Source organism: Mauremys reevesii, linkage group 10, assembly GCF_016161935.1.
Source record: "Mauremys reevesii isolate NIE-2019 linkage group 10, ASM1616193v1, whole genome shotgun sequence".
Taxonomy (NCBI): Eukaryota; Metazoa; Chordata; order Testudines; family Geoemydidae; genus Mauremys; species Mauremys reevesii.
The window spans coordinates 69,689,557-69,716,608 of NC_052632.1; the positions used below are offsets into that span (position 1 = coordinate 69,689,557).

The following is a 27,052-nucleotide window of genomic DNA, read 5'->3' on the forward strand; positions in this document are numbered from 1 at the left end:
GTAAATACGGCCCCGGTGTTACCTTGAGTAGGTAAGCGAAGTGGCCACACGGTACGCCCTGGCAAACGGCTCCCTCTGGATCCTAGGATGAGGGGCAGTATTAAGAACCCGAAAATCTGAGCTCGTTTGGGGAATACGCTTCACTGGGGAGCCCTGCTATGCCGGTGCTAATCAACACCCAGAGAAAACCGCGCTGACCATCTCCCCAGCTTGCAAATGAGGACTCAGAATAATTAAATTTTCGTCTAACAACGAGGATCCTGCCAAAGGTAATTCCTGTTATCTGGCTATTTAAAATGGAAATGGTTTGACTGTAACTGTGTGTACTGCTGTACTTTATAGCTGTTATGCATCACCTCTAGATTGCAGTGGGGGAAGTTAAAGATGCAGCCACAGTACTTGGACCTAGTCACACATAACCCTGAGTTTATTTACACTTATTAAATAGCCAATCCAAATTCTACAAATTGACAGAAAGAGGGGAAAAGATGTACCAAGTGCTAGAAGCAACTTTTTTCTGACAGGGAACTTTGCATAGGACTGAAAATTCAGGGAGCATTTTCTAAAAGTCTCTGAAGCTGATGGCTATAGTGATACTGACTGTTGTTTTGAAATGGATTTTGTGTAACATCTTCCTTGTAGTGAATGGAAGATCCTTGAGGAGCTCTCTAGTTTCTTGGAGATGAGACTATAAAGGCTTATTTGTGCTAGGAGTTAGCATTCAAAGTTGCACTCCTGAAACCATCTGTCCTGTATGTGTTAGGTTTGAAACTTACACAGTTCACCTAACAACATTTCAGAGCCCTCCTTTCAGGCTGTCTTTATGCTAGAGGGAAAAATGATCAAAGAACAGCGAAAGGTTTGCTTAAAGATAAACTGTTTAATATGCACTTGTACAACTTAAATGTGTACAAGAGTATTTTGTATTTTTTTCTATTTTCAGTCATTCCAAATAATTTCAGCAATTTTCTCAAATTTAGCACTTTCTGTGTGCAAAATCAACAAATAGAAAATGTAAAGGTTTTCTGTATAATTTCAAAAATATAAAAAATAGTGAAAATAGAATGCACAAAAGGAAACTAATCAAAGGTGCTACTGATGTGCAACTTTATATTGTCACGATGTGTCACAAAATTATAAGCAGTTATTTATTGCAGTAGAACTGTGAATATCAAGATTTATTGCCCCGAGGGAGATATTGACAAAAATCTTGGTGAAAGAAGAATTCAAGATTTCTGAAACAAAAGCCATTATAATTTAATTGATGGTATATTCATTCATGTTTTCAGACCTACAAACAGCTAGCCTAGAATTCCAGTTAACTCCATCAACTGCCAGCAGACTTTTGTATTTTGAACTGTAACATTCTAAAAGCTAGCTGAAGTTGGAACTCAACTGCACCCAATCAATATGCCATTATTTGCATATGTGATGTTATTGGTTAATTTTGCTCCAGACTCCACTATTTTTTACCTCTAAGAAAGGAAATGCTAGAAATTACACTTGGAAAATTAAGTCACATCTAGTCCATCCCCTCAAGCAATGCACGAGTATTCCCTGAAATATAATATTAAGAGTTTCAACACAGTCTATTTTTAAACAACTTAGGAATGAGGTTCTTACTACCTGTCTAGGAAATTTATTCTGCCATCAAATAGACCTAGATAAGCAACTTTTCTTGATCTTCAGTTTAAAATATATTTTGCTCAATTTAACAGTACTATTTCTAGAAGCATACCATTTAATCAGTCTGAACCACGCTTCTCCTGCAACGTGCCACTCTGTTAAACAAGCTAAAATTCTAAGAGGATGGAAACATATGTGGAAGGAAATGTTGACTAGTAGTTAGAGCACAGTATTGCTGGTCAGAAGTTCTGAATCTATTCCCTTCTCTTCCATTGACTAGCTGTGTGACCTTGTCAGATCATTTCACCTTCCTGTGTGTCAGATTCCTGCGTGCAAAAAAGGGGTTAATAACACCTCCCTATCTTTCTGGCTTGTTGTGGGAATTAATTTAGTAGTTGTAAAGTACTTTGAAATCCTCAGAAGGAAGAAGTTACTCACGTGTAAAATATTATGATTAATGTTATTAAATTGTCAAAATGATTCTTCAGGAAGCACATTGATGTTTTGGTGGCTTAGAGTTCTTTATGGTTCTGACTTGAATTAAACTGATGTTTTGCTTCTTGATTTGTTTGTCCAAGTCATTGGCATCATGTACCCTGCACTTTTGCTGCTAAGGAAACTACACATTTGTATACGATGGTAATTAGTATTTATAGAAATTCTCCCTTTTAAAGTTTCTAACATTTTAAATGAAAGTATACTTCCTTGGCCTCTTGTAGCATTCCCATGGCAAATTTGCAAGGATCTCAAATAACTTATATCTTGAATATTTTCTTGAGAGATGGTGGGTTTATATGTGTAAATCCAATAATAATTATTCACAATAATTAAAAATGCTTAGACTCCATATAGTGCTTGGCATTTTAAAATGCTGTACAAACATCACCTAATAGAGCCTATTTGTTTATGGATGGGAAAATAGTATCCTTGTTTCATAAACGTGATTACTTATTTTACTTTCTAAATAAAAATATGGACACATTTATCTCTCTCTCTCTCTCTCTCTCTCTGAATTTATTAGTTTCCCTGAAAGGTGGTAGATTGGCAGCCTTGTCCTATGTTATCCACAGTACAGCTATACAACAGGCAATAGCATTGCAAACTTCCTCACAGCAGCCCAATAACATGTTTCAACACCGACCACCTCAAGGTGCATTCAATATTTAGCTGTTGATTTTGAGGCATGGGCATCACTTTTCTCAGATTTTTCTGAGTGGAGCAGTGTGTGCATATTAATGCTTAGTTTACAGAATTGGGGAAGTTTTCTCCTTTAAAAAAAAATGTAGAAACAAAGTGTTTTTTGTTCTTTCATATTGGACCCTGATGGTTTAAGATTCCAAATCAAGTTACGGGACCCTGGGTCATAGGCTATGTGAGCCCCAAAGTGCAGCTTGAGCCTTTGTGATGTAGACATTTGACCACCAGGAACTGAATTGAGACCAGCAGACACAATTTGCATAGACAACTAAACGGCCATTTATCTCAAGATGACGAAAATGTTGGTATCTACCATTATTCTAATTCTGACCTAATTCTGACCCAGAATGTGGAACACATCAATCCATACAAAAAATTCTGGCCACTCTCTCATGCTCCTTGACTTCAAAAAATATTAATATTTTTCTTCTCATTCTGTATGCTGCCATCTCTGTAAACGACTGGTCAAATATATGCAAACTCTGTGAGGCCTTTTCATGATACTTTTTTTAGTTTAGAAAGCACACGCGGAAAAGTTTTAATTGTCAAGCAGTAGGTGACAGTATGTAAGGTTTCCCAAATATCACCATTTTTACATCTGTATAATGTGACAAATATGGTAAAAGCAAAGTAAACAGAAGAAAGCTATAAAAATTTAACATAAATAAGCTTTTATATTGATTACCCTTTGACTTGGAAAGACTGGTTAATAATATTTATCTTTATATCGTCTAAACAGGTTAAGATAAAGAAAAACATTGCAGCCCTGAATGGAGCTTTTTAACATGAAACTTAGTGGAATTATCTGCACCCCAGAGCACCATGGAGCAATTTTCAACATGGGAAAAAAAATGTTTTGTGTGTCTAGTGATAGAAAATCGTATTGCATGTTATAGACATGACCCAAAACATATATCTAATGGGGTAGTGCCCCCCTGGAGCCAAACATCTGACTGTAATCTGAACCGACATGCTGGAGCACTGAGTAAAAGAAGCATGAACACAGTAGTGACAGGAGGTGGAGGATTCTTTGGATATAATTTGGGGTGTGCTCTTGCCAAATCAGGAGCCTCGGTTGTTCTGTTAGATATACAAGAGCCCATTTGGGAAATTCCTAATGGAGTAGTGTTTATCCAGGTATGATAAAAATACATGTTCACAACAATCAAATTAAGTTAATCTGTTTGATTTTTACATAGTGTCTCAGCAGGACAGTTTTCACAAAACCCAGAACAATCATAAATAAAAGTAAGACTCCTCCACAACTTCCACAGCACTTTAATCAATAGACTGTAAAAAGCATGTGAACTACTGTACTTACAGTAAGAAAGCAATGAAGTCTGGTGCCTAGAACAAGGAATTTCTGGGTTCTATTCCTGACTCTACAAATAATTCTCCTTGTGACTTTGAGCAAGTCACTTCACCTATCTGTGCCTTGATTTAACCATCTGCAAAATTTGTATGATAATATTTCCCTATTTCACAGGGGTGTTCTAAAGCTAAAGGAATTAATTTTTGTGAAGTGTATTGCTCTCCTGGGAGGAAAGTTGTTATAATATCATTACAAAGTATTAAAATGGGCCTGATTTTCAGCCCCTGGCTTCCACAAGTGTGATAAATAAAGGGGGGTAGGGTTAGCTCCCTTTGATGGACATCCACCCAGCCAGTTAGCTGTAAAATACCTCTTGATAGCTGTTCTTTACTAGCTTTACCTGTAAAGGGTTAAAAAGTCCCCCAGATAAAGAAAATGAGTGGGCACCTGACCAAAAGAGACAATGGGAAGGCTAGAACTTTTTAAAATGGGAAAAGAAACTTTCCCTTTGTCTGTTGTTCTCTGGGCTGCAGGGACATGGAGCAGCAATGCTATAAGCACTGCAGCAGGAATGCTGTGTAAGGGTTGAACCAGGTATGAAAAAGTATCTTCCATACCTAGAAGAAATAATTTGGATAGGGAATGTTTAGTTAGACGCTGTCAGGTTTATTTTTCATTTTGGCTTGTGGAGCTCTTCTGTGCTTACACCTAATGCTTTTGTCAGCTACCAAGAGGGATTTTACAGCTAATTGGCTGTCTGGGTGTCCATCAAAGGAAGCTATCCCTCCCCCTTTATTTATCACAACAAGTGTATGCACAATTTCATGCATGCATTTTATGGCTGCTAACAGCTTCATGGTAAACTCTAAACTGTAGTTTTGTGATCAAATTCAAAATATCTTTCCATATATATTGCAGGCTGATGTGAGGGATTATGATGCCCTACTTGCAATTTGTGAAGGGGCTGACTGTGTGTTTCATGCAGCTGCATATGGAATGTCAGGACTAGAGCAAGTGAGTACAATTATCTCATGTGTCTTGCTATCTGAATGATAAGTTAGCATGTGAGATCTGTGGTTATCATAGCACTATGTGTCAGATTTCTGAGCACGCCGATGAAAAGAGCAAATTCCTATCCCAGCACTCAGGTCTCCCAATAACCAGGCTTTTATTTAAGTCCATCTTCTTCTCAGATACACCAGTTCACCACCCACAACACACCTCGTTTCTTATCCTGTGTGCAAAGTGCTTATATTAATGTCTGCTCAGTGCAGAGGATTAAGTCTCATGCTTAAACATACTCATGTCCATCTGTAGCTTCCATTCAACCTCTCTCACTGCCTGCTGTGCACAGTTTTAAGAACTCACAGGATCAAGAACACAATATATTGAACATCATAGTTTTAAAGAGCTACCTATCAAAAGTATTTCTTGAAATGTTTGTCTTTTTGTAAATTGCCAGTTATTTATGAATAGATCATCATATCAGTGACCTTATCCAGCCTCTATCAATCACTTAAAGTTTTATTTACAGTGATAGTTAAGACATAAAACTTTTCTAACTTTGAGTGGTGAAAATTCGAGCTGTGGATAAGAAGAAGAGATTTAAGCCATTGTCTAAAATGGCATTAACCCAGTGTTGTTCAAAAGTGTAAGATTTCAAAACTTCTTTCCATGTTTCGTCTCAGATTGATTACTCAATTTTTCATTGAAAGTTAACATTTGAGTGTAATTTCCTACAGTTGCCTGATCTTATAATTATCAATTCCACACCTTTCCTTACCCTGTGCTAATAACCAGTGGTCTGTAAACTACTCTGAGGCCTTGATCCTGCAGATCCTTGTACAGTACACAGCCTAGAGCGCATACTTAATTGTGCCCTACCACAAGAGAGAACTGTGACTGTGCATGGGTACAAGTAAGTTAAGCACTAGGCTTAGCTGCCCACAATAATTGGTAGTGTCAAAGCTTCTGCGTATCTTCTTCCTTACTATCAAGAGCACAGGTTAAAAAAAAAGTGCAGGGTGGGGAGAGAACAAGCATTTCTGAAGAGATTTGGCTTATATGTGATCCTCAGCATGCAAATGAAGCGCTTAGCATCACACTCTCCAGTTTGGTTCTACTGCTACTATTAGGCAGAGTAACTTGACATTTATTTGGGATTGGATGGCTCTGTACTCCCTGTTCTGTGCATCACATTTAACCTTGCATTTACCTGTGCAACAATCTGCACCTGTGCTGTACAAGATCAAGAAACAAATTCTATATCAATGCAAATAATTATATATATTCAACACCATCTGCATATCAGAAAAACAGTTCCATCAATGTACATTTAAACAGAAAATTTACTGATTATTGTAATTATTTTTTTAAACTTATAATATGCTCCCTTCTGTAGATCTCAGGACATATACCTGATGTTACCAAAACGTATATCGATACAAATAAATCATCTTCTATCATGCTAGAAAAATAATAATCTCCACAGATAAACAATCTACCTCCCACTCCTTCTTACTCCTTTTTTATTCCACATTATTCATAACTTGTCTACCTACCACATCAGGCAGATGCCTGAGTGAAGAGAAGGTCCTTGTATTGTCTCCAAAACACCAAAAGACTCAGATTCTCTCAGGCTTGCTGAGGCCACACATTCCAGCTTCAAGCACCTCCCCCAAGAATAACCTCCCACAAGCTCCATCCCATTTAAAGCATGTCTCAGCTGATCCTAACTGTCATAGCAGATAACATGATGAGAGATAACCTAGGCCCAAAAAATATGGAACTGTATTGATCTAATCCAAAGCTTTGAATTGTTTACTATGTAGTGATTAGGAAGCTCAGGAACCTGTTAAATAACAGATGTAATAAGTGCCATTTGCTAATACCAACTCACAGGTGGGCATTCCCATTCTGCCTTAGCTGTAACTTTTGAATAGTCTTCAAGGACAGCTCATTGTAGAGTGCACTGTAGTAATTCAATCTAAAATGATGACTGTAAATCACTGTATCAAGGTCCTAAAAAAGGTCACAAACACCTAGCTGAGTGCAGGTGGGAGTAGGTGTTCCTGTCCGCCTGAGTTCCAAGGAGCAAACAGGAATCCAAGGGAACCTCTGCATTGCAAATCTTGAACAAAAATTGATGAAATCTCCTCAATAAAGGGGGCAGGAATCACCCCTGCAATAACCTCAAAATCCTTCAACCAAATCATTATTATCAGTTCCATCTTATCAAGATTGAATTTATCCAGCTTATTCTCCTCCATATCCCAGTCTCAGGCAGCTACTGGGAAATCATAGTTACCACCCCAAGTCCAATACACCTCTACCCCGATATAACATGAATTTGTATATAACATGGTAAAGTAGCGCTCCAGGGGGAAGCGGGGGGGCGCATTCCGGTGGATCAAAGCAAGTTCGATATAATGCGGTTTCACCTATAACACGGTAAGATTTTTTGGCTCCCGAGGACAGCGTTATATCGGGGTAGAGGTGTACTTATGAAAACAAGACACAGAGAAGCGTTATTTGCAAACTTTTAACACTGCAACTCAAACTTCTTTGTGATTTCCCCCCCCCATCCCCCCGCCCCCCCCACACACACACTCACACTCTTTCTTATGTACACTGAAAAGGAAGACTAATAAAACTGAGCTTTGAAGAACCCCACATAAGTAGCATAAATTGTACAATACTTCCCTTTGCAACCTTCCAGACAGGTAGGAATTAATCCAGTCAGGAACACTACTGTCCTTCCCAGCTAGTGTCTTCAAATGAGTTAACAAAACTTCATGTTTAACAGTATAAAAGGCTATTGTCAAAGCTAAAAGAATCAGCATGTACCTCTGATTGTTTTCCATTTCCTACAAGATAATCAACCCACAAGACCAGTGCCACCCAGAGGCATGCAAGCTAAATGATTGACGAGAATCAAAGCAATCTAAGGACTCTAGATGGCACCAGAGTTGTCTTGCGACAGCTTTTTGGTGTTGACAGTCTTTCCCAAAAAGGGAAGACTAGAGAACACAAACTCAGGTAGACTGAAATCCTGCTTATATGAAAGTGTTGTAGAATGAAATTCTCAAGTTGATTCAGTGTGTTGCTGTGTATAAACTGCAGCTCCATTTATAGTGAATCTGTTCTTTTAGTGTTCTTGTACTGGGGATGGGGAAGTGACTTCACTATCTGAGGCTCCAAAAACAACCTGGGAGCAACCAAGGACTTTCAGCTGGGAAGTGTCAGTGAAGTGCAATTTAGGGGTTAGAGCACTGCACTGGGAGACGGGAGAGTAGGGTTCACAGCATTGCCACTGACTCAATGTGTGACTTTGGGCAAGTCACTTCACCTATACGTTCTGCCCTCAGTAAAAGAGGGATAATGATACTTATCTACTTCACAATTTTTTTGTGAGGCTTAACTATTTATGGCCAAATCTCATTGAGTGCATATCATAACCATAGTTAAGTCTTCCCCACAATCTCTGAACTTACATTTATAAATATAAATATACCTATTAAAACCCGGAAATAATATGCTCCAGCTAAGTTGATGGGAAGACTGAAACCTGAACTAAATTAGTACAATAGCTGCTGTATTTAAATTCGCAACTGTCTACAATTAGTAGGTACAATGTTGTCAAAGCTAAGAAAACTTGTCCCTGATGTCTGATCCTTACAAAGAAACTGAGGGCTAAAATAATAATGTTAAAACACCCAAACCTCCTTGAATAAAATAAAATACTCCCTAACATTTTAATCAAAACAGCAACATAATAATCTTTGCTAGACATTATAGTTTAATTATTTTGTCACTGTACAGCACAAATTCACTGAATAGATACCTCTGAATACAGAGGACTGACCATTGAATTGCTACTATAACATGCATATTTAAAATCCTCCTTTTTGTATGCTTGTTTTAGGATACATTGTTACATTTTTAAATGAAAAGTCATTTTGAACAGGAAAAAACAAAGCTTTTTGTTTCAAAAACATCAAAATAGGGTGCAAACCAATTATTCCCAGAAACAATTTTTGTTTTAAAAATTGACATTTTTTTGCACACAAAAAAAAATGTTGCCCTGAAAATCCCTGACCAGCTCTAGGACTAGATGTAAAGTGTGAGATTATTCAGATACTGTACAATCTCTCTTTTTCTAGCTACAAAAAGAAAAGATTGAATCTATAAATGTTGGTGGGACAAAACTCATAATTGAAGGTATGTATCTAGATGTGTCTTTTTGTATTGGTATGGCAAGCTAATATACCATTTAGTAAAAGCTATTTGGCATAGTTAAACAATTTCTTAGTATATATTTTATAAGGAAAATGTCATTTGTTTTACACAGTACTAAAACAGCACACCTGTCTCAAGACTTTCTTTGTAAACTTGGCAAAGACACTAAAGCCAAACAGCCACACTGGGTGCTGGAGAACTGTGCAGGGGCAAGCAGGAGGAATCTATATTCATCCCACCCAAGCTTCGGAGTAGACTGCTCCATAGGGACCACTGGACCCTATATTTCCCTTGCCATGTTGTCAAACAAACCTCTTTTACAGAATTAAATTAACAAAGGATCCATGTACTATTGGACTGAGATTCATTTGCTCAGCAGGTGGATCTAACAAATCTTTATTAAGGCAAAACCCTCAGCAAGTAATGATCAATTACTCGCAAGTAGGAAGCTCATCAGGGTGATGTCATCACAGTCGCCTCCAGCACCAGACAACACAGCTTCAACCTCCCTTTTTACATAAACTTATTGTTATCCTTTTTGTACATACGTATTAGTCTCTCATTTCCATGTTAACTCTCCTCCCCCATCAGTACAGGTTTAGTGTCAGTTCAAACTGCTCTTTCCCAGCTTTCTAGTTACTTTATATTTTATTTTTCTCATAAACATGATTACTCTGCAATTTCTTACACATGCACAACACTAAACATGATCACTAGCCCCAATCCTACATCATCCCAAACCCCCTCACTCGGGCAAAGGTGGGTCCATTTCAGAGATGCCATTCCCCACCTCCTGCACCCTCTGCACAAAGCCACCAGCATCCCCTCACATCAGGATAACACTATTAATCTCTCTCCACTTTTTATCAGTAAAATGGATATAATAATACCTCTCTCCTTCATATGGGTGTTATGAGATTTAAAACAATTATTTAATGTATGAAAAAGGCATTTATAGTATCACAGAGACAGTGCTCTGTGAGTGCCAGGATTACTTTTATTATCACTTTACCCTATTAAGACTACAGATATCCACATAAGTGAAAGTTTCCCTTTTATTTTACTTTGTACCTGGAAACTCCTCACCCAAACTCATGTTTGTTTTTCTTAAATTTTAGTCTTTTACCAACAATCTCAGGAAAATTATGATAAACAATTTTCAGATTCTTTCATTTTCCAGATATGGCTTTTCAAATTGTATTGCATACATTATGGCTCAGTTTCTGTACCTCTCTTCTTTATTCCCGAAATATAATGACATTTATGCTGCAAAAACATGATTGGTTTGTACCCATAGTCTGCCTGCCTGTGACCCCTTGTACAGCTTGTTCCTCTCCCCTCAGATTATTCTTCTCAAGAGCTGAGTGGAGGTTAGTATTTGGGGCCACAATCAAGGGCATATCTGCTCAAACCTGGCGATCATGCCCCTGGATCCCTAAACTCTGGCCTGGTCTACACTAGGCGTTTAAATCTTTTTTTCGCGAAAAAAATTTTTACGCTAACACCACAACACTAGGGGCCCACATATATCGATTTTATTTTCTTTAATGGTTAAACTGGTTTCATTCATTAGGAGTAACAGGAGCAGCATCGGTAAATATAATATATAACATATATGGGATATGTGTGCGATCGACGGTATTGGCCTCCGGCCTATCCCCTCCACCACCACCCACTGACTGCACAGGACCGCATGGCGAGCGATGCAGCAGCCAGGTAGGAAGGTAAAAAGCTTTTTTTTTTTTTAATTTTTTTGTTTTTGCGCGCGTGGCGTGGCGCTCCGTGGCGGTGGGCGAAATTAAAAAAAAAAAAAAGAAAAAAAGAATGGCATGGACCATGCGGATGTGATCGCTGCGGGAGCAGCTGTTCTATCTCTATCAGCGACGCGAAATTAAAAATAAAAAAAAAAAAAATTTTTAAAAAAAACAGAGACAGGGCAGCCAGAGCAGGGCTCAGCTGCGTGCTGCGTGACAAAGCGTAACAAAGAGATGGAATCAAGGGAGAGACTGGGGGAGGAGGACTCCCAGCAGTCCTCAAAAGTATTGCATTCTCCTCCAAATGCTGCCTTTGGCTGAGGGTCAAAACCAACACAGTGTCTAGGTCAGCACAGTGTCAGGGTCAGGTACCCCCACCCCCACCCCAACCCCCCCCCCAAAAGAAAAAAAAACAATCTAACATGTCACTTATCTTTACTGAATGCCTCTTATGAGACCTGCTGCAGCAGACTTGCTGCAGCCACCCGCCATGGCATGCCATGGGAGCTCCATGGTGGGCTGATGACTGGTACGTGGCCCATCATCCTCTCATCATCAATCAGGGCAAAAAAAAAAGTTGGCAAAGGAGGACTACCAGCATGACCAACCATCATCAGGGTCTGGTCATAGTCCTGGTCTCCTTTTTTGGTGTGGTATGGCTGATACCATGCATCGTCATAGGATCACCATCTGACTCCCCCAGCCCCTCCATCTTCCCCACCCTTCCAAAGATCAAAGTGCCCTGAAAAGCAGAGAGATGCTGGGCCTTCCTGTCCTACCTCTATACTGTCCTGTCTGTCCTGTCACTGCTGTCTTCTGCATCACTCCTGCTCATCATTCCTCTCATCACTCACTCATGTCTTATTGCTGCTGCAATCTTTATGCATACTTTACTGGGGGGATGAGCCCAGGGGAGCTGTGGAGGGGAAGGAAGAGGAGGGGAGGTGGAATGCTGCAGAAAGCAGTTAGCACCCCAGGAGCAGATACAGCCTGCAGGATCTCTCATGCAGCTGCTGACAGCTCTCAGTTCTCTGATACTCTCTCTCTCTCTCTCTCTAGTTCTCTTGCTATAGGGATCTGGAGGATTACTAGGGACTTGCAGGACTTCTTATATTATTTGCAGGCAGACTGATTCTTTCTAGGATAATTTCTTTTTAGATTTGGAGATGAGTTCCCAGTTTTTTTTTTTGCGGCTTTTTGCAGCAGCAGCCTAGAGCAGCCAGGGCAGCAAATGCAGCAAAAAAGGACTGGTAGCCAAGGGTATATCTAATAAAATTAATCCAATTATTGGTATGGCAATGGTATGGCAATGCATCAATATATCATCAAAAAAGCATCTGCTCATGCTGTGCAAAAGCTGATGTGCTGCTGCTGAATCGCTATGCTGTCCACACATACTGTGACAGTCACATCCACACACACTGACACAGACACAAGGGCATCTGCAGGCAGGCTCCATCTGCCAAAAAATCCAGGGAAAAAGGCATGAAATGCTTGGAAATGCAGGTGCTTGCTTTTCCAGCTGAAGGAGTGACTGACGACATTCGCCAGAACCACAACGACATTTCAAAAGGCGGGGGAGGAAAGGGAAGGGGGGGGGCGGGGGGAAAGGATGGGGAGAGGGACACGAACTATGGCCACAGACGAATGCCCGGACAGACAGAACCACCACGATTTAATGACTAGCCTCGGACCGTGGGCGTGTTTGGTGTTTTAATGTTTTTAGTGTATAAAATTTGTTTAAATTATTTTTTTAGTTTTACAAAATATAGTTATTCATATAGTTTAGACCTCTGCTCCTCAACACCCTCTCCAGCCATGGAGGACTTACAGAATGTTGTGTCTCCAGAGGTTTGTAGGAAAGCCAGAAAAAAGGAGGAACAGTTCTACCCCTTGATTGCAACCTGGCAGTAGCTTTTCCTAACACAAGAATTAGCATTCATTTATTTGGAAGGCATTAACTATTTTCTTAGTTTTAAGAGCAGTTCTTCCTGCTTTCATCCTACTAGCTTGTGAATATATAGTGGGCTGCCATTAGAGAAGTTGTGCTGCTTCTATTGTAGTTAACTGGGGCCCAATCCCCTCTCCTAACAGAAGAGTTCTAGCCCTCTACAAAACCATAATATTCAATTACAGGATATTCAGTCAGAATGTGATGCCAAATTATAAAGAACTTGGGATCATTTGAAATGCATAGAGTTACAGTATATAAACGTAAGATATTATTAGAAATTCCCAAACAATCCTAAAATGGAATGATTACTCTTATAATATATGTGACTGTTGTTTTAGAAAAGGCTTATTTCCTGCTCATTCCCTCTGAAGCACCTGGCATTGGCCAATATCGGAAGACAGGATACTGGGCTAGATGGACCTTTGGTCTGATCCAGTATGGCCATTCTTATGTTCTAGGTTATTTATTTTCTTATTCCAATTTCTATTGAAATAATAATGTACTTTGCATATCACTGCAGTCTGCAAACAACAGAACATCCCCAGATTGATATATACTAGTACAGTGAACGTGGTGTTTGGAGGGAATCCCATTGAAGATGGCGATGAGGAAACTGTGCCATATTTTCCACTAGAAAAGGTATTTTGCCTGTACTATTTGTTCCATGTTTTCTCTATTTTATTGCTTTGCTCTGTTATTTCTGAACAACATTGGAAGCAAAAGGATAAGAAAAAAGAAAAATCTTCTGTTTTTTAAAATTGTATATAGACACCATTTGAGAACCAACGTAATTATTTTAAGTAACTGTTAGTATATACTTTACCATCAAGGCCCTGACTGTGGAAAGGAACCCATGAAGGTCCTTATGCTCATGCAGAGTCCCACTGTAGTTAATAAAGCTCAACAAGGATATAAAGGTCCCCTTGTATGGATTAGGGTTCTATCTGAGTCTTTATATTCATTATTTTTATTTATATACCTGTTATCTGTTTTCTCTCTGGTCAAATATTATTATCTATTTTCAAAATCAATGCTGAAATGGAAAAACTGCACTTTTTATTATGGGATCGTTGTCTTTAATACGAAAGCGAACATTGTCAGTTCATGTAAATTTTTATTTTTCCTATCTTCTCTTTCCATTAAAATACTTCTCTTGATATAATGCAGTGCCTAGCTACCACTATGATTCATACACTATTGATGGGCAGACAAAATAGTTTTTAATAATGTTATTCTGAATAACTTGGGGGGGAGTAAACACTTAGTAAATTAAGCTCACACTAGGAGAAAATCAAACACAAGAATTCTCACCTAATCATTAACTCGTACAAAAAAAAACAAATATTTTGAGTGGTTTTTCTACTACTACAGAAACACATTCAAATTTTAAAATATTAAGCAATTAAAATCTGAATAACACTATTATAACAATATTTTACATTGTTATAAGATTTAAAATATTTCTTCAAAGGGAGTACAGTCAACTGGATATCCAGATTCGTATAGGCAAACCTGTCTGCTTCTCTTATAAAACAATAATTTAGGCATTTTACCCTAAATTAGTACCCCCACAACTTCTTAATTTTGAGAAGGTGTTACAGAGCTGATGACAAGAAACTGGTTTGACAGAAGTTTATTAAACAAAACCATAATATTTGCTCTTTTTTTTAAGCATATTGACCATTATTCCAAGACCAAATCAATTGCTGACCAAATGGTACTAGCAGCTAATGGAACTCCAGTAGCAGGTATTTTTCAATTAATATTAATTCACTTCAGCCGTTAACAACATACTGGGATTTAGTACTTCTCCTGATGTCATTTCTAACTGGCATGTATATATGTGTTTTTCCTCGAGTTGACAAGATCATTGTGGATAGTTCTCTGAAAATACACCTCTACCCTGATATAACGCTGTCCTTGGGAGCCAAAAAATCTTACTGTGTTATAGGTGAAACTGTGTTATATCGAACTTGCTTTGATCCACCGGAGTGCGCAGCCCCGCACTCCTGGAGTGCTGCTTTATTGCGTTATAGCTGAATTCATGTTATATCGGGTCACGTTATATCGGGGTAGAATTGTATCCACTCAATGTGCAGCAGCAGTCAAAAAAGCTAACGGAATGTTGGGAATAATTAAGAAAGGCATAGATAATAAGACAGAAAATATCATATTGCCTCTCTAGAAATCCATGATATGCCAAGATCTTGAACTGAGCGAAGATGTGGTCACCCCATCTGAAAAAAGATATATTGGAACTGGAAAAAATTTGCAAAAGGGCAACAATATGATTATGGAACAGCTTCCATATAAGGCGAGATTAATAAGATTGTGACTTTTCAGCTTGGAAAAGAGATGACTAAGGGTGGGATATGATAGAGGTTTATAAAATCATGACTGGTGTGGAGAAAGTTAATAAGGAAGTGTTATTTACTCCTTCTCATAATACAAGAACCAGGGGTCACCAAATGAAATTAATAGGTAGCAGGTTTAAAACAAACAAAAGGAAGTATTTCTTCACACAACGCACAGTCAACCTGTGGAACTGTTTTTGCCAGAGGATGTTGTGAAGGCCAAGACTATAACAAGGTTCAAAAAAGAACTAGATAAATTCATGGAGGATAGGTCCATCAATGGCTATTAGCCAGGTTGGGCAGGGATGGTGTCCCTACCCTCTGTTTGCCAGAGGCTGGGAATGAGTGACAGGTGGTGGATCACTTGATGATTGCCTATTCTGTTTGTTCCCTCTGGGGCATGTGGCATTGGCTGCTATTGGAAGAAAGGATACTGTACTTTTGGTCTGACCAATATGGCCATTCTTATGTTTTATGTTCTTATACTCACAGATTTATAGAAAGATACCAGAACGCACAATACCAGAAAATTAAAACATTTCCCCTAAAAATAATTTTAAAATGTTTACAACTTCTACAATATATATATATAATACAACACTTACTTTTGAATACCAGCATTTCTTTAAAGGGATAGAAAAGTTAAAAAAATAAACCTTGTTTAAATGAATCATGTTGAAAGTGTTGTATAACATAAGTAAATATGAATGCTGATTAAAACATTAGTTCTACGGTTATAAATTAAACTTTGCAGAAAGCATTTGATACTTTAGCCTGGAATTATTTATTAGGGCTTCCCAGAGTTTTCCATGTTGAGGGAGTCAGTTATGCACTTGAACACTTGAGCTCACCTATAAGATACTATAACTACCAGTTAAATACAAATCAACGTAAAGTGCAACTTGATACCATGTGACCAGGTGACACTGAGTTAAATTTAGCTGTGGACAATTTCCAGAAAGGACTTTTTTCATCTGAAAATTGCAAAGTACTACAAGTGGCTAATATAATACCATTAATGTTAAAAGATATTACCTTACCCACCTTGTCTCTCTAAAACTTCTTCCGTGTCAGAATATAGCTATTTAAGAGATTAGGGCTATATCTACATTATGCACCTTACAACAATGCGGCTGTGCCACTGCAGCCGTGCCATTGTAAGGTAAGCAGTGTGGCCTCTCTTTGTCGCCAGGAGAGAGCTCTCCGGGTGACGAAATAAAACCACCCCCAACAAGGGGCAGTTGCTTCATCAACAGGAGAACCTCTCCCACTGACGAAGCAGTGTTCACACTGGCACTTTTCATCATTAAAACTTTTGTAAAGTGAGACATTACCTAAGATGGTTCAGTCACTTTTAAATACAGTTAAACATTTCAAACATGAAACTTCATTCAGGGGTGGACCTGTTTTTCACACCTCTGAGCGACAAAAGTTTTAACAACAAAAGTGAGACATTACCTAAGATGGTTCAGTCACTTTTAAATACAGTTAAACATTTCAAACATGAAACCAATGCTTCCTGATCGTGGTTCGTGGGCTATGTAAGATTAGTTTGGTGAGCTTATTCCAATTTTTATTTGATACTAGTTCACATCACAAAAAATATTGTCACAATTGGCATTCTTGTTGGCTATCTTAATGCAGAGATCAAAGACTGTATGGACAAGGGATTGAAATACCCAGTAACTGCTAGAAGGGATCCCTCCAAATCAGAGTTTGAAGCACATTGACAAAGCAGTTTGATGAATTTTTATATTGCTACTGTCTATGTTGTGGATATTTTGTGGATAAAGAAATAAACTTTGGGAAGGCTATCAAGCCAGTGCCTTTCACAAGTACTAAGTTAATTTCCTTTTTTAAAGGAAGATGAAAATCATTTACTTCAAAGTAAATTCTGCACATGGAGTGGCTACAGCTTTGGGCCCTCATTTTATATACATTTGGATATTCATAGCCTATGAAAAGTACCTGTAATGTAGTAATATGAAAGTCATTTGAGAATCACATTTTATCATATATCCTAGGAGGTGATAAGCTCCGTACATGTGTTCTTCGCCCACCAGGCATCTATGGACCAGGAGAGCAAAGACATCTGCCACGAGTAGCAGTATTTACTTTATTTTATTCATATACTTTTCATTAATATACAATAGCATTTGTTATAATTAATGTAATTGATTAATTGGCTAGTTGTCTGGAAACAGGTACAATCTGCTCTTGGTTTTTTAAGACATTACAATTAATAAAATAGCACATACTTTAAAGAGAAAATATATCTTTAAAGAATATACAGTAGGTACAAAAATAGTCAATAAAGTCATTCTTCATCACAAGCAAATGTAAACTCAGCATTTGTACATTGATTTGAAATACCGGTAGTTTAGAGCTTTTACTGTAATAGATTCAGATCCAGATATATTTCAGACTTCACTGTGCAACTTATAAGTTTTAAAATATTAATAAATGATGATACAGCAAAATATCTTATTTCCAGTATCAACCATTAACGACTTTCATTATCCAATGAAGCAGGCTAAGGAGTTTGAAATACTTTCTAATTCAGTAGGTTACTAAAGGGCAAGCAGAGGTGCCCATGTTTACTTTTTTTTTCTTGCTTTATTTTAGGTGCTTGGCTTACTGTAGTGTTAAGAAGATAGAGTTTGCATGATTACAAGTCGCTTGTTTTGAGGGCAGATTACTCTTTAAAGTTACGTAGGGCTCTGAATAAATAACATCTGTATTTTTCATAGGAGCAGGGGAGGGTTGTGCTAAAATGTAAGGTTCAGGCGTGATGCATGATTGATAGATTTGAAACTGGGGTGAGAAAGTTATTCCTGTACTGTTGGAACTTGACTTCAGAGATGGAGAGATACAACAAATCATTCCAATAAAATGTACAAGATATCCGTAAAGTAATTTTTCTGTAAAATATATGGCATATAAAATACACATGCTGGTGTGTCGTGGTAAAATAATTTTATCGATACTCATGTGAGGTGATCTACATAAATCACTTGTGGATTGATCACTCATGAGTAACATAACCATCCCAAAATTATATAATAAAACCTTTTTGTGACACCATCCTATTATATACTATTTGTATATGCCACATATTTCACATAAATGATGGGATGGGGTAGTGTATGTAATTTATTTAATTACATCATTTCCTAATTAAATTTTATATGTAATATTATATAATTATATATATATATAAACTTACTATGGCTTCTTCATTATGTTCTTCCTTTTTTCCCATTTTTCTCTGTAGTGTGTCTTGGTGTATATTTTTTTTCTTTTATGTCTTTTTCAACCTCTGTTTTCCTTCATTCTGTTCAGTAATTTTTAAAATTTCAATTTATTTTATCTACAGCTTTTCCTGCAGCTCTCCTTTGTCTTCAAGACTCTTTTCTGATTCTTTCATATCAGTTTCTTATTTTTCAACATTTTTGCTTTCAGCTGACTCCTCTTTTTCCCTCCTTCCCCCAAGTTCACTTGTCCCTTCCCTTTCCCACCTTTTCCTTTCCTCATTTTTCTTTCCTGTGTTCTCCAATCCTTCCCTCCAATCCTTCCTTCTGCCTAAAACCCCTTCACTCTCTCCTCGGTGATCCCAAACTTCCTCATTTTCCCCCTAACTACCTCCAAAACCCCTCATTCTCTCTCCACTTGCCCCCTAACTCTCTCCTTCCTCATGTTCTCCAACTAACTCACTCTCTCTGTAGGTCTTCAAAGTATCCCAAATCGCTCTTTCTCTTTCAATCTTCTCCTGTCTTTCATTTCTGGAAATTCTCTCCTCACAATCCTCTTCACTGATCTGCAAACCTCCTCACTGCTTCCCACATCTCCTCACACTCTCCCCTCATTTGTCCTTAACATGCCTTACACTCCTTTCCCTGCCACTGCCCCAAAACACTTTCCCAACTCCTACTCATTTCTGCAAAACCTCCTCCTCACTGCCCCAAAGCCGCCATCTGCTGCTCCGAAGACCTCCTCACTCTTTCCCCTCAATCCACTGTCTATTTAATACATATATTAGTACTTATTTGGCCCCAGAGTATCTGAGTGCCTCCCAAACACTCACAGATTTATTGCCACAAAACCCTATGAGGTAAAGAAGTATTTGTTCGCATTTTGCATATGGGAAATTAAGGCACAGAGAGATATAAGTTTACTTGCCCTAGGACACAAAGGGAATAGACCAGAGATCTCCTTAGTCCCACTCCAGTGCATTAGCTACAAGCAGGGCCGCTCAGAAGATTCAGGGGGCCTGGAGTCTTCGGCGGGAGGGGCTCCCGCCGCTGAATTGCTGCCAAAGACCTGGCACTTCGGCGGCGGGTCCTGGGGCGGAAGGACCCCCCACTGTGGGTCTTCGGGGCACTTCGGCGGTGGGTCCCGGAGAGGAAGGACCCCCCACTGCCAAATTGCCGCCGAAGACCCGGAGCGGAAGAAGCTCCAGGGGCCTGGGCCCCGCGAGAGTTTTCCGGGGCCCCCGGAGCAAGTGAAGGACCCCGCTCCAGGGCCCCCGAAAAATTCTTGTGGGGGCCCCTGCGGGGCCCGGGGCAAATTGCCCCACTTGCCCCACCCTCTGGGCCTGACCACAAGCTCATCCTTCCCCTTTCACTATTTCCCAAATCACCTCACTTCCCTACCATTTGCACTCAAAAATATTTACTCCTCCTTTCCTTCATTGCTACAAAATCCCCTTGTTTCCAAATATTATTCCTAAACTCCCTCAGATATTCCTTCCCTTCACTCTGTTGCATATCCTCTGTTCCCCTCACTATTCCCTAAGTCCCCTTTCTGTCTTCTCTCACAATCCCCCAAGCCTCACCTACTTCCACTTCTCATTGTTATCAAACCACTCACTCCCCCAGACATCCTCACTCTTCCTTCCTAAAACTCTTCACTGCCCTCTAAACCCTCTCACTCTCCTCTCCACTCCCCATTGCTCCCGAGCTCCACCTCAGTCTCCCTTCATTGACCCTCAAACCTCCTTTCCCCATCTCCTTGCTGAATCCCAAATCTCCTTACTTTCCCCCTTTCATTGACCTACAAGCTCCCTCACTCCCCCACTCCTTCTCCCTGTTCAAGTTCTCAGGTATTAAGTGCCCTCCCCTTGTGACAGCTGTAACTCTGCCTTCCCCAGCTCAAAACTGCTACCTCTAACAGGGCCTGAGATATCTCCATGACAACCAGAAGCCAGAGGGAGCCACATAGTGTATAGCAGAGCGGCAGGGGGACAAGGGTCATAGGGTGCAATGGAAGGCTGCTAGCAGTTCCAGGACTTAAAAGGAGCCTGGGGACGGGTATAAAGGAACTGTCAAGGGCATGTAGGCATGGGGAGTGTCACTGAATGCCTCCTCAAATATCAGGCCTGTCACTAGCTGTTTTCCATTTGTAGTTTAAGTGATTTCAGTTGTACTGTCCAGGAGAATACTTACAGATATGCATGAAGCCAATTTAAAAAAAAACAACAGAACTTTAGCAAAAGAAACTTCTTTTCTAGTATTTCACTTAGGAGAGTAAAGCAGGTGGCAAATCTGCTGTTCCTTTTGGATGTACATGGAACAAAATCATATGTAATTTATATAAGAATGCTAGAGAAAGTAGCATATGTTTAAATAATGCACTGATGTGAGACCGTTTATGGATTCATGTAACAGCTACTATGCAAGTGGCCCCTTTCCTACATATAGCGCACACACACATGAAACCTATAGAAAATAATAAAAGACATATATGCAGTATGAAATACATATGGCCTTTCCACACATTAATGTGGCACAAGGCCACAAGAAGACAAGACAGCAGAGAACACTTTAAACAACACTTTAGCCTATATAATTCTCAGTAAATTCAGTTGAATGATTTAGCATTTACAATATAAATAATTCACAATAATTAAAGATAGCAGCAGGTTTGTGTAAAAGAAGATACATTTGGATCTAAAAAAAAGGACATCCCTCAGAACAAGAGACAATACTTGCATCATAATGTGTTCTTGCAACACGAGTTAGGATTATGTACCTATAACACTGTGCTAAAATACAGTCATAAACGTCCCAATACCAATAACTTCAACTGGAGAAGCAAAGAGCAGTAATTGGCCCTAAATTGGTGATGTTCCTTAACAAAAGGTAAATAATAGAAACACAGTAGAGCAAGAAGAAGTATCTTCTAGAAATGAGTTTCATAAGCATAAATACGAGAAATAATTATTCTGCTCTTCTCCGCTCTGATAAGGCCTCAGCTGGAGTACTGTGTCCGGTTCCAGGTGCCAAATTTAAGGAAAGATGTGGACAAATTGGAGAAAGTCCAGAGGAGAACAACAAAAATGATTAAAGGTCTAGAAAACCTGACCTATGAGAAAAGATTGAAAAAAATGTGTTTGTTTAGTCTGGAGAAGAGAAGGCTGAGGGGGACATGATAACAGTTTTCAAGTACATAATAGGTTGTTACAAGGATGAAGGAGAAAAATTGTTCTCATTAACGTGAGAATAGGACAAGAAGCAAGGGCTTAAATTGCAGCAAGGGAGGTTTAGGCTGGACTTTAGGGAAAACTTCCTAACTGTCAAGGCGATTAAGCACTGGAATAAATTGCCTTGGGAGGTTGTGGAATCTCTGTCATAGGAAATTTTTAAGAGCAGGTTAGACAAACACCTGTCAGGGATTGCCTAGATAATACTTAGTCCTGCCTTGAGTACAGGAGACTGGACTCAATGACCTTTTGAGGTCCCTTACAGTCTTAAACTTCTATAATTCTATAATTTCCCATTTTCGTTCAGACTACTAATTCTAGTCCAGTAACTTCCCTAGAGGCTATTAATGCTCCTGAAGAAAGTTACCCCTCTTTCTCACAATAATACGCCTAGCAAATTGTCTAACATTGTAGGTGGGGTTGAGGATGTTCCCTCCTGACTGTTTTAAGTGATCAGCTTACTTTCTGGAGCATGATATTTGATTACTTTTAGCTTTGTTTATTAACATGTTATTAAATTATCCAGATCTATTTTTTAAATCTGGCCACAGTATTTTATTCAATTTCTGTTCTAATAAATGACAAAAAGACAATCTAGACTAGAAGTCTCAAGCACAGTATTTGAGTCAGACATTCCCTTAGTAAATAGCAACGTTGTTCATTTTTGATTAAGCGTCCAATCCTGGCATGGAAGTTGGTGGTAAAGTTCCCATTGACTTCTGTGGGAGAAGGACTGGGCTCTGTTTGATGTACTCCTTTTATGTGCAAAATTAAGCCACATCCTGCAGGGATTTCCTGTTTGTATGTTTTTGCAGGTTAATATTCAGAAGGGGCTGTTTCGCTTCAGGTTTGGGGACCCTTCTGCCACAATGAACTGGGTTCATGTACAGAATCTTGTACAAGCTCATATCCTGGCTGCTGTGGCTCTTACCTCTGAGAGGAACTATATAGCTGTAAGTAAAAAGAAAAGGAAAAAAACCTGCAACACTCTATCTAGTTTGATACACGTTTAAAATGAAAATAGCTATAATCAGAACAGAACCATGGTACTAGCTCTTAACGCTCATATCATGGTCCACCTGTGCATGGCCTTTGCCCTGCTCTATTGCCATGAAGTACCAGCTACCTTGGTGGCACTAGAGAACATTGAGTGCACTACATAGTGAAGACTCAGTCCACCAGTAGGAAAATACTCTCCCCAAATTTTCTTTATTATTATTCCTCCAACAGGAGCAAAGGAGTAATACACAATTAGAGAATGGAGTTGGGGCTGTTTTACCCCAATCCTCACTATACACGGAGGCCATTATAGGAGTGGGATTGAGGGTGGGTAAAGTGGTTTGAGATAGTCCCTTCCTCCCCAAGTAGCTGCAAATGGCTGTTGTGAAACTAGCACTCCCAGCTAATATCACAATCCGTGCAGATCAGTTTGCAGAGTCAGGACCTATGTATTTAATTATGGAAAGAAAGTCTTAGACAACCTTAACTATATGTGTTGCTGCGGGCGCTTATCTATATATTTGCACATGCAAACTACCAGCTCTGCACACTCAATACAAGTGCATCTATTTAAAAAAAAATTGTTGCATGTCTTTTCTTCCTTGTTAACACAAATTTTTACCGTGTTTAAAATAATTAATTAAAAAAGAAAAGTACATTGGTAAGACTATCAAAGCATATACTACTGTTATAGGTTTTATATGTGAAGCTATTAACAGGAAAAAGGTAATATGTCAAACTTTACTTCACTTGGCCTTCAATGGGGTCTCACCAGTGTAATTAAGAACAGAATATAACCCTACTATTTCCTGTGTGTTCCAAGAAGGTACAATTAAAGTGTCAATTTAGACTCAATTTCACTGTGTTTGGGAATCACAGTAAAATAGCATTTTACCAGCAATAAACTTGTAATAAGCAATTTTACAGTGAATCAGGTTATTAACCAAAATAAAACAATCAGTGTTGTGGCAATCAGTTTGTACTGTATACAGAATAGTTGTTAATTGAAACAGAATTTGGATAACCTGTTGATCTATATATACTTTTATTTATGCTGCTATATTATTTATAAAATCAGTACAGATATTTAAAGAGAGAATGAAAAAATGTCACTCCACGCACAGTATCATGTTACTAAGCTGTGTTTTCTCTGTCTCTTTAACAGAGTGGTCAGGCATACTACATAAATGATGGCAAGAATGTCAACCTTTTTGAATGGATAACTCCACTAGTATGTACAATACATATATTTATTTCAAATAGAATACAATGAATGTAGAAAAACTGTAGGCCCACATTTTGAAAACTGTATGTGCAAATATGGATGCATAAATCAGGGAATTGCATGCATATATTCCTTTGTATGTATACAAGTTCAACTTTTGTGTACACACTGGGGGTTTTACATGCTCATCTCAGGTTCAAGAGCACCTTTCCAAATGTTAGCCTTAATAACTAATTGAAGTCAGGACAATGTGTACCGGAATAAGCGAAAGCTACCTTCTTGGTATATTTATTTTATCAGAGTAGTGCCTGATCCATCCTTCCTACTGACACCAGTAGAAGTTTTTGGTTCACAAAGAATGTAGGCTCAGGCTGTTATTCTGTAATACAAATAATTTTTCCATTAATCACTTTACTGTAAATGATTTACTAAAAACCATATCATTTTAACACTGTAAAATGAGAGATCAGTGCATCATGACTGTGGGATTCGAATCAAAAATACAAAATGCATTTTTCTCACATACACTGCTATTTCAGATAAATGTAATTTCCTACATTTCTCATGTAATTATGTTTGGAACTTTTTGAGAAGAAAAATGGTAAAATAATAACAATAACAACAACAAACTGATTTGAAAAAGAACATCCAGGTGTATATTTTATCTATAAATATTTCCATATATACTTTCTGCTCTGATATCCGTACATTTATTAGTTTCTCTTTTGTTATTCACTATTTTTAATCCCTTTCAGTTTGAAAAATTAGGTTGCAGTCCACCATGGATACGTATTCCTACTTGCTTTGTTTACGTAGCAGGTAAAATATTTTTATTTATCTTTCTGTCTATCCTGCTCCCTATCCATAATATCTGAATGCCATGCATTGGTTAATTTTGCTTTTTTACTTTTTCTCTGAGTTTTTATTTCCATTACACTTTTGTAAAATGCAAGATTGAACAGTTTTAAATTGTGCAATTCCAAAAGTAATTGTTCACTAGCTTTGTGATAATTTAGTTTATATGACACATACTGGTGAAATTCACCCATATGAAGAGAGCCAACACAAGATTTTTCCATCATTTAACTCTCATCTAAAATCTCAATAGGGCTTAAATGGGAATTAAGGGTTCAATGAGCCTTGTGCAGGCTCCCTGAATAGAGGTGAAGTTCACAATATGAATGTAAAAAATTACAGGTAAAAAACTTTGGCCTCATTGTATACTCTAAAATTGATGTTTTTAGGGCTGTCGATTAATCACAGTCCACTCACAGGATTAACTCAAAAAAATTAATCGTGATTAAAAAAATTCATCGCAGTTTTAATTACACTGTTAAACAACAGAATACCAATTTAAATTTATTAAATATTTTGGATATTATTCTACATTTTCAAATATATTGATTTAAATTACAATGCATAATACAAAGTATACAGCACTCACTTTATATTATCTTTATTACAAATATTTGCACTGTAAAAATAATAAAAGAAATTGTATTTTTCAATTCACCTCATACAAATACCATAGTGCAATCTCTTTATCATGAAAGCACAACTTACAAATGCAGATTTTTTTTGTTACATAACTGCACTCAAAAACAAAACAATGTAAAACTTTAGAGCCTACAAGTCCACTCAGTCCTACTTCTTGTACAGCCAATCATTAAGAGAAACAAGTTTGTTTACATTTACAGGAGATAATGGTACCCACTTTTTATTTACAATGTCACCTGAAAGTGAGAACAGATGTTCATATGGCACTTTTGTAGCCGGCATTGCAAAGTATTTACATGCCAGATATGCTAAACATTCGTATGCCCCTTCATGCTTTGGCCACCATTCCAGAGGACATGCTTCCATGCTGGTGATGCTCCTTTACAAAAATAATGTGTTAATTAAATTTGTGACTGAATTCCTTTGGAGAGAATTATGTCTGTTGTTCTGTATTTTACCCGCATTCTGCCATATATTTCATGTTATAGCAATCCCGGATGATGACCCAGCATGTTGTTTGTTTTAAGACCACTTTCACTGCAGATCTGACAAAACACAAAGCAGGTACCAATGTGAGATTTCTAAAGATAGCTACAGTACTCAACCCAAGATTTAAGAATCTGAACTACCTTCCAAAATCTGAGAGGAACAGGATGTGGAGCATGCTTTCAGAAGTCTTAAAAGAGCAACACTCTGATGCGGAAACTACAGAACCCGAACCACCAAAAAAGAAAATCAACTTTGTACTGGTGACATCTGACTCACATGATGAAAATGAACATGCGTTGGTCTGCACTGCTTTGGATCATTATTGAGCAGAACACATAATCAGCATGGACGCATGTCCTCTGGAATGGTGGTTGAAGCATGAAGGGACATATGAATCTTTAGTGCACCTGACTTTTCTGCAGTCCCAAGCAAAAAAAAAACCACCGGCACAGGACGGCCGGACCAGGAGGCAAAGCAAAAAAAACCCCAAAACCCTAGGTGCAGGGCAGCTGGACCCAGAGACAAAGCAAATAAAAATAAACACCAGGGCACAGGGCGGCCGAACCCGGAGGCAAAGCAAAAAAAAACAAAAAACCCTGGGTGCAAGGTGGATGGACCCGGAGACAAAGCAAAAAAACCAAACCCTGGGTGCAGGGCAGCTGGACCCGGAGGCAAAGCCAAAAAAACCCCAAAAACCCTGGGTGTAGGGCAGCCGGACCTGGAGGCAAAGCAAAAAAAAAAAAAAAAAAAAGCAAAAAAAACAACAAAACCCGGGGGGCAGGGCCGCTGGTTCCAGAGGCAAAGAAAAAAAAAAAAAAAAAAAAAAGCAAAAAAAACAACAAAACCCTGGGTGCAGGGCAGCTGGATCCAGAGGCAAAGCAAAAAAAGCAACAAAACCCTGGGTGCAGGATGGCTGGACCCGGAGG

General features: G+C 38.5%; 1 protein-coding gene across 5 annotated transcripts in view; it reads left to right on the plus strand.

Annotated features, from left to right (window-relative positions):
- Nucleotides 1-27,052, plus strand: part of LOC120374166 (putative short-chain dehydrogenase/reductase family 42E member 2) — a 30,741-nt gene continuing 3,689 nt past the window's right edge. For 2 of the 5 annotated variants that reach the window (XM_039493494.1, XM_039493491.1), the window contains exons 1-11: nt 1-269; nt 2,648-2,776; nt 3,563-3,960; nt 5,054-5,149; nt 9,298-9,355; nt 13,602-13,720; nt 14,754-14,829; nt 17,460-17,542; nt 22,732-22,869; nt 24,081-24,146; nt 24,896-24,959. In XM_039493494.1, coding sequence (XP_039349428.1) covers nt 3,646-3,960; nt 5,054-5,149; nt 9,298-9,355; nt 13,602-13,720; nt 14,754-14,829; nt 17,460-17,542; nt 22,732-22,869; nt 24,081-24,146; nt 24,896-24,959 — 1,015 coding nt within the window. In that variant the 5' untranslated portion in view covers nt 1-269; nt 2,648-2,776; nt 3,563-3,645. The remainder of the gene's footprint in view (nt 270-2,647; nt 2,777-3,562; nt 3,961-5,053; nt 5,150-9,297; nt 9,356-13,601; nt 13,721-14,753; nt 14,830-17,459; nt 17,543-22,731; nt 22,870-24,080; nt 24,147-24,895; nt 24,960-27,052) is intronic. The other 3 variants (XM_039493490.1, XM_039493489.1, XM_039493493.1) reach the window with 3 other exon arrangements.